This window comes from Fukomys damarensis, unplaced genomic scaffold, assembly GCF_012274545.1.
Source record: "Fukomys damarensis isolate Sample0158 unplaced genomic scaffold, DMR_v1.0_HiC HiC_scaffold_18, whole genome shotgun sequence".
Lineage (NCBI taxonomy): Eukaryota > Metazoa > Chordata > Mammalia > Rodentia > Bathyergidae > Fukomys > Fukomys damarensis.
Window position 1 is genome coordinate 10459026 of NW_022900930.1, and position 12657 is coordinate 10471682.

General features: G+C 41.9%; 1 protein-coding gene across 2 annotated transcripts in view; it reads left to right on the forward strand.

Moving 5' to 3' along the window:
* Window positions 1-12657, forward strand: part of Gsr (glutathione-disulfide reductase) — a 38883-nt gene that overhangs the window by 664 nt on the left and 25562 nt on the right. For both annotated transcript variants that reach the window (XM_010622106.2, XM_010622097.3), the window contains exons 2-6: window positions 4638-4664; window positions 5004-5092; window positions 6278-6347; window positions 9260-9407; window positions 12523-12577. In XM_010622106.2, the coding sequence (XP_010620408.1) occupies window positions 5007-5092; window positions 6278-6347; window positions 9260-9407; window positions 12523-12577 (359 nt within the window). In that variant the 5' untranslated portion in view covers window positions 4638-4664; window positions 5004-5006. The remainder of the gene's footprint in view (window positions 1-4637; window positions 4665-5003; window positions 5093-6277; window positions 6348-9259; window positions 9408-12522; window positions 12578-12657) is intronic.

A 12657-nucleotide genomic window follows, 5' to 3' on the forward strand; every position in this document is an offset into this window, starting at 1 on the left:
TTAGATATTGTAAGGCATTTCATCAAGTTTTTTTTTTTCTCTTGTAAAAAGTTTTTTTTTTCTCATTGTAGTTTAGCAAATATTATTTATTATAAAGAATGGTTTCACTGTTAGAGAAGACCAAAAATATCCTCTGAATTTCCTTTTTTTTTTTTTTTTTTTTTTGCAGTCCTTTCAGAGTCTTTCACTGAGTGAGCAGCATCCTCAGCCTTCCTTTCTCCCTTCCATTCTTTCTTTTGTTTCTTCTTTGACACCATCTTGGTAAGTCACCAAGTTGCCCAGGCTTGGCTCAAACATATGATCCTCCTGCCTCAGCCTGCCCTGTAGCCTGGATTACAAGTGTGCACACCATGTCTGGCCTTGAATCACTTTTAAAGGTTCCCAGCAATCTGCAGAGGTGACTGGAAGAAAGCAGACTTTCTTTCTCTGACATACTGACATGCACTCTTGTTTTTGGAGTTTGTTCGCGTTGAAGCCCATTCCTGGACTTAAGCAGCAAATTGCAGGGATAAGGTGTAGACTGAAGGTGTTGGGTGGACCTGCCCACCCAAAGAACCGGAAGAAGCTGGGGTTAGTCTTTCTGCAGGATTTTTCAGCTGCCTCCTTCTGCTTAGCATTTTAAAAACTCCTGTCATCTTCCTCCTTAGGAGGAGCTCATTCCACCTGTTCATAACCTTGTTAAAGTACTTGGGGGTTGAGAATTTGAATGTCCCAGCCTGGTCAGATGGGAGGGCAGTCCATATAGAAGAAAGCTGTTGGTTGTTCTAACAGATAATGCAAAATACTTTCTGAATAGTGTGCCTGCAATGCTGCATAGGTGTTGGTTCTTTTGTTGTTGTTTCTTTTTTCTTTTTCTCAGTACTGGGAATTGAACCCAGGGTATTGGGGGCTCTTTATTTCATTAGGCTTGAATTCTGCACCTTTCCTTCAACCCCTTGGCTTCCTCCTGTTCCACCTTTAGAATCCTTACTACAGCATAATCTCATTAAAAATAAATCCAATTTCTGAACTAGACAGATATAACTCATCTCTTTGCAGGGGGAAAGAACCCCAAGTAATATTTGAGACCAAATAAAAGCACAGCTCATCTTTTATAATTCCCGAGTGCAAAATAATAGTGACTAATAGGATTGCAGTGGAATTGTCCCAGGTACACTGTTCGCATATAGAATTTGGAACCACTAGGGGGCTGGGGATTTAGCTCAGTGGTTCTGCCACCTTCCTCACAAGTGCAAGGACCCGAGTTTGATCCCTGGTACCAAAAAAAAATTTTTTTTTTGGAATCACTGGGGTTGGAGATGTAGCTTAGTGATAGAGTGTTTGCCAAGGGTGTGTGAGCACCCGATTCAATCCTCAGTACCTCAAAAAATAAATAGGATAGAATTTGAAACAGCTAGAGGAATAGAAAATTACTTTTCATAAAGACCGCCCCTTTCCCACATGAGAGATCTTAATGAGATTTAGGCAGATTACTTTGAATTTAGCATGTCATTCAAAATGCCTTAGCACAAACATATGTGGTTCAGGCTCTGCCACAGAACACACCCAGAAATTATGTGTTACAAGAGCCAGGCCTATACTCTTGGGGCATACAGGAGGCTAATCTGGTTTGCATGACTGTGATAGGCAGAGCTATAAGCACCTGATAGCAGTTATGTGTAGAAAGTGTTCAGTTTCGCGTAAATATTGTATTATAAGTGAGTGGGATGGAAGAAAGAGCAAAAAGCAAATGACTATATCCTGTTATAAAACACATGGAGTAGAAAACATGGCACTTTTCTCCCTCCCCAGAGGTAGTCCTGGACTGCTTGGAGTGCAGCCAAACTGTGTCTAAGTGGACATCAGTCAGGAGCTGCTCAGTGCTGAGGATGAGTTTTAACCATGCATTGTCAGTCACACTCATCCTCCTGAGGACATCAGGGAGCACATACCAAGCTAAGGTGACTGCAGCAGCACTGGGAGGTATCTGAGACCACCACTGTGTGCGTAGTTGTCATTAGCCAAGGCGTAGCATGGTACATGCTCTCAAAGTGTACATGCGGATAGTATATAGATACAACTTGGGCCATGGCAGTGATGGCGAACCTTTTAGAGCTCTCAGTGGTACAAGCAGCCTGTGGCGGCATGCGTACCATAGGTTTACCACCCTTGGGCATTGAAATAGTTATTGTTTCACAGCTTTGTTTTTGTCACATGATACTATACAATAATTTACCTGTGCCCACCATTTTGCTTTCCATGGTTTCAGTAACCTTCAGTCAACAAGAGTGAGTATAATACAATAAGACATTTTGAGAGAGAAACCACATTCATGTAACTTTTTCTTTTCGAGATGTAATCCAGGTTGTCCTTTCACTCACTGCACAGCCCAGGCTGGTCTCAAACTCTTAGTGATCCTCCCTAGTGCTGGGGTCACAAGCATGTGTCACCATGCCTGGCCTCATGTAAATTTTTAGCGCAGTATATCATTATAATTGTTCTGTTTTGTTATTGTTCTTGATCTCTTATTCTTCTGATTTATAAATTAATCTTTATCATAGGTATATATGCATAGGGGAAAAACAGAGTAAATATAGCAGCATTCACAGTTTGGGAGATGTGTTAGAACTGATAGAGCTACTGTATCTTAAAATTCCCTTAGCATTACGTGGAAATGTACATTATCCTTTTAAGTGGTTGTGGAGTAGTCCATGGGCTCAGTGTACAGTACTGGGTTTAATACTTTCTTCCTGAGGGCTATTGACTTTTTCCCAGTTGTTATAACTGTGCTTTGGGGAATGTCCTTATACATGTATCTTTGAGCTCATGAGCATATGTGACTTCTTTTCCAAAACCCTGGACCAAATAGGGTGTGCTGTGCTATACTAATGCATAATGGAAATGATTATAAGCAGTGTTTATACATAACATGATTATCTTTAGTTCCTCCATACTGGAGATTGGACCTAGAGCCTTGTTATCACTGAGCTACATTCCCGGCTCTTAAATTTTATTTTTTGAGGCAGAGTCTCACTATATAGTTCAGGCTGGTCTTGAACTCACTGTACAGCCCAGGCTGATCTTGAAGTCCTTGGCAATCTTCCTGCCTCAGCTTCCTAATACTAAGATTACAGACATGGGCCACCACACCGGATCAGATTCATTTGTTTGTTTTGTACTGGGAATTGAAGTAGGAACCTTGGGCTTGTGAGGCAGGTGGCAACACCACTGAGCTAAATTCCCAGCCCTCAGATTCATTTCATGTGATTAATATATAGTTAAATTTTCTCAAGTTCTTTTACTAAAGGATATAATCAGTATCCTAAGTTCTATGCCAAATATCTAAATGGTCAGTCTTTACTCTGTACTAACTGGGATGGGTGCCAGCCTACTGACATTTTTAAGAATACACAGTCGAGGGCCAGGGATTTAGCTCAGTGGTTCCACTGCCTGCTTCACAAGCGCAAGGACCCAAGTTCAATCCATGATAGCAAAAAACAAAAACAAACAAAGAATATACAGTTGATAGCTTGATTAAGTCTTATACTTCATTTTAGTGGCCAAGACAAACCTTGGCCGGCACCAGCACCTGTATCCAGTATTTATAAGGTTAAAATGTAGAGTAGAGGGCAAGTCCAGAGTATTGGAGAAGCCTATAATTTGTCTTCTAAAAAGCAAAATCCAGAGTGGTGGTGCATGCTTGTAAGCCCCACACTCTGGGAGGCTGTGGCAGGGGAATAAAGGGAAAAAATGAGATCAGTCTAGTTTTCCTTCTGCAAGCAGCTCCTCTGCTGAGGTCTACAGAGTAATTACCCATCCAGTTAAGTCCACATTTCTTGCTTTCAAGGCCTTGTAATCAAGGTCTTACTTAACCCAACTTTAAAAATAAGAAGTGGTCAAAGGAAATTAACAGATGTGCACAGAAATGTGTGTGTTAGATGTGTGCTGCAAATTGTGTATAGGTTCTGGGGAGGAATTTCTCTTAGTCTAACTGTATGAGTAGTTGGTTTTCTAAATATCTGGTGAGTTTTTACTCAAAGAAATCTTACAGCTATTGGTTTTCTCTGTTTACTGCCAAAGGCTGAGAATAAAATTTTTTATCTGTGTCTGGTACTTTTCTTAGATATTAGAGCAAGGATGAATCTTGCTGTTTTCACCCTAAGGAGAAGGGTAGAGTCCCACTAGCCGTTTTATGGAAAGGCCCTTCTGGGTGTTTTATACACATACTCCACAGTAAGATTCCCAGGAATCCTCTAGCTGATCAAGTGATCTCATTGCCTTTTTTTTCTCTCTCAGTGAATACTTTTCTTGAAAAAATACTAATGAGTAAAAATTTTCTATTCCATTGCATAAGAAAAATAAGAGAAAACGGAGTAACTGTAGAATCTAGTTCATTGTTCCTTAGAATTAAAGAAGTCTCTTAGTTTGATTTTTAGGGTTTAATGGCTTGAGTTTAAATATTCTTTTTTTTTTTTTTAAGACAGGGTCTCACTATATAGTCTAAGCTGGCCTTGATCTCACTATGTAGTCCAGGGTGTCCTCAAACTTGCAGTAATCCTTCTGCCTCAGCCTCTGGACTGCTGGAATTACAGATATGTGCCACCATGCCTGGCACAAGTTTAAATATTTTTAACATTGTGTATTTTTTTTCCCCCTAGGTGAATGCTGGATGTGTACCCAAAAAGGTAGAATTTTTATTTCTCCCTCTTTCCACACTCCTTTTTCATATATGATAAATCATATATGATCAGAATAAAAATATTTCCGAATATACTATTTAACATTTTTTCTGCAAAAATTCATCTGATCATACTTCTGAACTTTCAGTGTGTTCAGTTTACTTTTAATTTCAAAGTCAGTATTTTATCTGCTGTTACATATGTACCATTTGTTCATGATTTCTGTCATCCTCTTTTTTTTTTTTTTGGTACCGGGGATCAAACTCGGGTCCTTGTGCTTGCGAGGCAGGCAGTGGCACCACTGAGCTAAATCCCTGGCCCATCCTCTTTTTTTTTTTTAAACAGGTCATGTGGAACACAGCAGTCCACTCTGAGTTCATACACGATCACGCTGATTATGGCTTTCAGAGTTGTGAGAGTAAATTCAATTGGCGGTAAGTGCTCAAAGGGTTCAATTTATAGATGGATATTTTTGTTAAGTATGGAAGCAGTGAGCTTTTTGGCAGTGGGTATTATTGCGGTAAAATACACAAAGAATTTACTATGTTTTGTGGTGTGGAATTGAGGCCAGGGCTTCACACATGCTAGGCAACTGCTCTACCACTGAGCTTTCCCCTCAGTCCCTTCTAGTTTTTATTCTGAAGTAGAGTCTCACTGAGTTGGCAAGGCTGGCTTCAAACTTGTGACCCTCCTGTCTCAGCCTGCTAACTACTGGGATTATAGATGTGTGCCAGCATCCCTGAACATTTTAACCACTTTCAAGCGTTCAGTTCTGTGACATTGAGGACGTACCTGGTCACTTTAACCTCTTTGATGTGTGCATAGTAACCATCCCGCCATCCCAAACCAAAACTGCATGCCCACTACGCAGAATTCTTCCTTGCCCTTTTCCCCTAGCTCTTGGTACCTCTGTTCTGCTTTCTGTCTCTGTGACTTACTGTCCTTTGTGCATGCAGAACCCTATAAAACTTTCCTTTCTATCTGGCTTCTCTTAGCCTTTTCAAGGTTTGCCTGTGCAGTGGCTTATGCCAGGAGCTCATGTCCTTTGCTGCTCAGTAGTATTTCGTTGTAGACTATGCATTTGTTTATCCACCCACCTGTCCCTAGACCTCTGATTAGTTTCTGTGTTATGACTATCACAAACAGTGCTTCTGGGAACATTGGTGTGCATGCATCTGTTTGAGTCCCTGCTTTTCATTCTTCTGGGCCTATACCTCGGTAATACAGCCATTCTATGTTTAACTTTTTAAAACTGCTGTAAAACTGTAAAGCTGTGAAAATTTCAAAACCTTTTTAGCAAATCTATCCATTTTTTTGCAAGTATATTGAGTGGCCACCACACACTGGTGTCATGCCAAAACAGCAGTCCTTACGTTCTCTGCAGAAAGAGGCCCACATACTGTGGGTGCCAGCTGGACCTTCTCCTCGGGGTGGAATAGGGTCTCCACACATGGGAAAGCAGGTAGATGCCGGAAGGGCGGCTGTCTTCAGAGATGCCTGCTGGCTTCGTTCTTGTTGACATGCTGATTTTCTTCTCAGGGGTGTTCAGGTGTAGGTTCCTGGTTAGTAACTGAGTGGGATAGTCCTGTGTCTGAGTACTGACTCGGCTTTTGTCGTAGTGTAATAAAGGAGAAGCGGGATGCCTACGTGAGCCGCCTGAACACCGTCTATCAAAACAATCTCACCAGGGTGCGTACACCAGGTCTTGAACTTGGGGGCGTGGGGAGCTGCTCTCTTGGAGTGGGCAGGCAGGTTTGACCAGGTGAAATTGTCACTTTTTTATATATTTTGAAATATCTTACTGCTTCTGTTACTCTTTTTGACTAATGATTTTGAAGCTGACCGGCCAGAGCAGAAGCCTCAGCCCCAGGTACCAGTCTCTTTCCTGAGGAGTGTAGGCGGTATGTGCCTAGGTCCATAGCCAGTCTGCCCTACAGACTCATCTCAGGCGGGTTTCATCTTTCACTTAGGTTCAGAAATCAAGCAAGAGAGACTTTTATGTATCAGTCTGCCAGTGTACTAGTTAAAATCAGCAGCACTGCCTGGCAGAAAACCTGCCATTGCTCATTTGCTCAGAACAGTGTTGTTCTTGCTGACTAAATCTGCTCAGGAGGCCAAATTATGATTCAGACGTCTAATGAATGAAATCTGATCCAGAAAATTGGGCAGAGATGTATTAGCTTCCAGCAAAGATATGGTGCCCTTTGCTGTCCTGAGGCTTTCCAGCTGCCCGCTTAAAAAGGTCACGCATTTTCCACCCAGGGCCGTGCTAAAGGCATTGGCAGATTATCTACCACCAGCCTTCCTCCTCCATGACAGATGTGTATCCCAGCACCTTTCATTTGTCTCTGTGGTGTCCCTTCACATTTTCCACATAGCTTGGGTTATATTAGATGATGGTCCTTTTTTTGGTACTAGGGATCAAACTCAGGACCTTGCACTTGAAAGGCAGGCAGCACTGAGCTAAATCCACAGCCCTTATACGTTCTTAATATTTGGTTCATCCTCATCTCATTAATACCATATTTGTAAACCAAATTTTTAAGGTGAATTGCTGCTACTGATGGTTAACCTCAGATCCTTTTTTCTTTTTGTACCAGGGATCAAACTCTGGACCTTGGGCTTGTGAGGCAGGTGGTGGCACCACTGAGTTAAATTCCCAGACCTCAGATACTTTTTTATGTTGATCTTCTTACTCCTTAGATTTATTTGTTAGAGGATGATACTTTCTGACCTGAAACCTCATTCGGGGCAGGGAGGAGACACTTAAGAGCCTAGTCCCCCCACACATACCCTGCTCCATCGCGGTCAAACTCAGGACTTAGCTTGCCAGGCAGGAATGGCACCACTGAGCTAAGTCCCTGTTAGGCCTAGCCTTCTGTTGGCACATGGATACAAGAGACTTTTAAGGCTGCAGGACTTGGGTTATAGAAATAGCACTTGATGTGCCAAGTTACCATACCAAATTTCTTAAATAGAGGTAGTAAAATACTTTTATAAAAGAGATTGGAATCAGGCACATGTCTGTAATCCATCACTTAGGAGGCTGAGGCTGGCGTATCATTGCGAGTCCAAGGCCAGCCTGAGCTAAAACACTGAGTTCAAGGCCAGCTGGAAATACATGGTGAGACCTCATCTCAAAACAAACAAATAGCTGGGGATTAGCTCAGTGGCACCATGCCTGCCTGGCAAGCACAAGATCCTGAGTTTGATCCCCAGTACTGAGAAAAGCAACACACACACACACACACACACACACACAATACACAAATAAGAGATCGGAAAAATAGCCAGGTGTGATAACAACATGTCTCTATAGGTGGCTTTTCTGGAGGTTCAGGCAGGAGGATTGCAAGTTTGAGCCCAGCCTGGACAATTTAGCAATTTAGTGATACTATGTCTCTGAATAAAAAAGGGCTAAGAATGTAGCTGAGTGAGAAGGCCCTAGGCTCATTTCCCAGTACCATGGGGGTGGGGGTTGGGGTAGGAAAATTACTGAGAAATTAGCATTTTTTAATACTTTGAAGTTATGGTGTGTACAGTAGAATTTATGAGCACCTTTTGGTGAAGGAATTACAGCTGATCCTAAAATTCTTTCTAGCAGCAGAAACTTTCTAATATTGTAGGAGGTAAAGGTATTCCCACAAGCTACTGTGTATACTGTCACCACTCATCCACCACCCTGCTGGTCTGGCACCTCACAGGAACTCATCGCCCCCAAAGAAAAGATGTGGGTTTTGGCACTGGTCTTAATTCAGCTTGATTATGCCAAGCACCTGCAGGAACAGGCCTGGAGGGTGGTTGGAAAGGAAGCAAATAACTCAGCTCAGAACCAAACATGTTCCCAAATGTTGAAATGTTCTATTGTCTTATCATACTTACATGGTGCCATTATCCTCATAAGCCACCCACTTTTACATGCCAGGACACGCAGAAGCCCGCCGGCCCACCCAGATGGATGGCCTGGTATACAGGATGCCAGTAGGAACAAATCCATCTTGAGTGCTCTGCAAGCTCTAGTGGAGAATTCCACTGTCATGCAGTTTTATAAAGATTTTCCTGTTGTGTTTGAGAAATCAGAAGCAGTGCATCTTCCTCCATGGTCAGAGTATTTCTCTTGGCTCTACTCCCCTGTTTTTTTTTTTTTTGTACCAAGGATCAAAGTGGGGTCCTTGCGCTTACAGGGCAGACAGGAACCACTGAGCTAAAGCCCTGGCATACTCACGCGTATTCTTTTGTCTTCCTCACCCATCTCCCTTCCCCCAGACAGATCATTTTTCAGTTTCTTTTCACTGTGAGGAATATTTTCTCCCTCAACACAAGGGGGAAATGCTGGTACCTTTTTCCTTGTGGGAGCGACTTGCAGGTATTTTCTGCTTTTCAAGTTTTGGCCCAGGAGCACACCTTTATTTCTTCTTATTTTACATGTCTGTCATCTACTGGCAACCCCCTTACCTTGAGTATCAGTTGCTAGTCAGGAGGTCATGAGCAACAGAATTGCAGAAAATCCAACTCTTCAGTGGAGAAATGAAAGAGCTCATATATTATAGCGGGTGTTTTTGTTTATCTGAAGAACAGGCTAACGTGGTGTTTCCTTGTAGTCCAATATAGAAATCATCCATGGCTATGCAACATTCACGAGTGATCCCCAGCCCACAGTAGAGGTCAATGGGAAAAAATACACTGCTCCTCACATCCTGATTGCCACAGGGGGTGTGCCCTCACTTCCTCTGGAGAGCCAGATTCCCGGTGAGTGTTCAGGGGTTCGGTGGGCTTCCCTGTGCATTCAGCCTTACAGCTGTGCCCTATTTCACCCAACTCTGGGCTCAGGTATACTGCAGGTAACAGGGAGAAAAATCAGTAGTGGCCTCATTCTTTCCTCCTCAGCCTGGATTCGGTTGCTCTCATCCTCAGTTTGTCAGGTGTGTTGGTATTTATAAAACAAATGTTACATTAACTGTTTAAGGGAGCGAAATACTACAAGGACGTGGCTTCACTAGCTAAGTAAGCCTTTTTATGTCGTGTTTTTGTCTTATATAGAAAATCACAAGATTATTCAGTAAGAAATCTCACATAAAGTCCTATCTACCTTTTATATTTTGAATACCCAGGGTCTAAAGCCCCAGTGGTGAGTCAGGGACTTATTGCCATATTCTTTCATAAGAAACACTGTCCGTGTGTTTCTCCTCAGTAAGATTCTAAGCCTTTGTGGATGTGATGATAGTTTATCATCTTTCATGTTCTCTGGGGATTGGCTCATGAAGTGCATTTCCACCCTCTGAATGTACATGGAATATTTTGAGTGCTGTTAGAATTTATGCACTTTTTTACTCTCTGGAAAGAGAATGTATACATTTTCACCAGCTTTGAAAAGTGTTCATGACCCCTAAAGTAAAGAGCACTCACTGTAAGAGAGACAAGGATATTTAAGTAACTTAAATTTTATTTTGGAATATTGGGCATACACATCTTTGGTAGATACAATTTCCCAAGATTTATTACTAAATAAAAGAAAAAAGGGGTGGAATAGTGTGTGTAATGTGCTGGAATTTATGTCCTTGTTTTTATTTTTTTGGTTTTTTTGAAACAGAGTCTCACTTTGTAGCCCAGGCTGGTCTTGAACTCATGGCAATCCTCCTGCCTCAGCCTCCTGAGTGCTGGGATTACAGTTATACACCACCATACTGGGCAATTTCTGCCTTTTTTGAAAGGCAAGGAGATCTGTGTACTGTAGAAATAGAAGGTAATGGCCCAGGGATATAGCTCAGTGGTAGAGTGTCTGCCTCCCACATGCCAGGCCCTGGATCCACCCCCAGCTTAGCAGAAAACCCCAAGCCCTGTAATGATGACTCCCTTCATTGAGAGGACTAGAGATGTAGGTTGAGAAAGAGGTCTGCTTCTCACTAGTATAGGTTTCATATGTGTTTAATTGTATATTATATTGTAAATCTTGAACTTTTGAAATTTTTTAGGTTGTATTTTTGGTGTTGGGATCGAATCCAGGGCCTCACGAATGCTAAGCCTTGTTCTACCACTGAGCTACGCATCCAGACTCACCTGTTGAAAATTTTAACATATACCTTATTAATTTAAAAAATAAAAACAAATGGGAACACTAAATGTAAATGTTCTGAGGTATGATTGCCAGACCATACATGAGGGTTGAGTTGCTCAGCAGCTTCCTCTGGGCTGGTCTGACCCAGGGAGGCATCTAGGAGAGAGGCTTACATTGAGTGTGATATGCACGCTCAATAGGGAGAGAAGGACCGGAACAGCAGGTCATAAAGCTGTCTTGGAAGCGCATTCAGTAGTGCCAGTGCTTTGAGTTAAGACTGGGGCCAGATTGTGGAGAATCATCGAGCCAAAGAGAAGAATCTCTAAACTTACAGTAACTGTGACAAACACCGGCTTCTACAGTAGTGGAGAGGCCCCAGTGATAATTATAGAAAACAATCTGACGCTGACTTGAAAGGGAGGGAACATAGGAACCTGTTGCAGTTGCCTGTGCCAGAGGTAGGAACATGGTTCTAGGTTAGGGTGTACACACGTGATGGGGTGGTCTTAGTCAGATTCTGCCACCAACTGCTGAGTCCCGCTGTAATGCCACGGGCTAGAGATGAAAACAAGATAAGAGACACAGAGGACAAAGAAACCAGGAACTGTCTCATTGATTCCAAGACACATTAAAAAGAGTATTCCTCACCTCTGAAATCAGAATAGGTCTTGTAATCATGGTGCTTAGATCTGGCAAAATGCAATATTTTGGGCTGGGGATATAACTCCAAGGTAGAGCACTTGCCTTGCATGCATGAGACCATGAGTTCAATCCCAGGACTTTTGGGGGGGCATACAGTATTAACGAATGAAATAGTGGGGGATTCCGAAGAGGGAAGCATCCACTGACAACTCAAGGCTTTGGTTCATTGCAGAAAGCTGGTTCCTTCACTAAAATGGTGAGGTTGATGGGGATTTGATTTGAGAGGTAATATTAAATTCTAGATACACATCCCTAATCCAGAAATACCATATGTGAAATGCTCTAAAATCATGTTGAGAGCCAGTATGATGCTGCAAGTGGAAAATCCCATACCATGAAACTTTGTTCATGTACAAAATTATTTTTTTAAATTTTGAATAATTGCCTTCATGCTGTGTAAGGTATGTATAAAAATAAAAGAATTTCATTTAGACTTGGGCTTCACCTCTAAGACATCTGATTATGTAAATGCAAATTCTAAAGTCTGAAATTTTTTTTTTTCCTTTTTTAGTACTGGGGATTGAATCCGGGGCCTTGCTCTTAAGAGGAAGGCGCTGGAACCACTGAGCTAAATCCCCGGCTAAAGTCTGAAATTTAAAATGATTATGGTTTCAAGCATTTCTGATAAAGGATACTCAGCCCTGAGTTTGAAGATAGGTGGAATTGTGTACCAGAAAAGTTAGAAATACAGGACTATTCATGGGAGTCATGTAATGTCAGAAATAGAATTTGTTCATGAGATCCAAAATGATTGTGGTTCTTCAGAGAAATTTTAAAGTTACGTAGTCATCACTGCTGCTGTTTCTAGAATGAAACTAAAAATGTTGACTCCAGCCAGGTGTGGTGATGCACACCTGTAATCCAAGCTACTCAGGAGACTAAGGCAGGAGGATCACAAGTTTGAAGCCAGCCTGGGCAACTTATGTCCAAAGAAAAGAAGAACCAAAAGAGGAAAAAATGTCAACTAAGAGAAACTCACTGGCAGCATTCTAAGAGGAGACTTTAACAAAATTTGTCAAAACAGAGTGTTTGGTTCTTTCATAAAATGGTGTACTTGTTTTACAAGAGAAAGCATGATCTTGTGTGATCTAGGCTGTGTTTTCCTAGGTGCAAGCCTAGGCATCACCAGTGATGGGTTCTTTCAGCTCGAAGAATTGCCGAGGTAAGTAGACACAGCTCTGTGGTTGATTCTTCCCCATTGTCTTCTGGGAACATTTCTCTCTCTTTCTTTTCTTTTCTCTT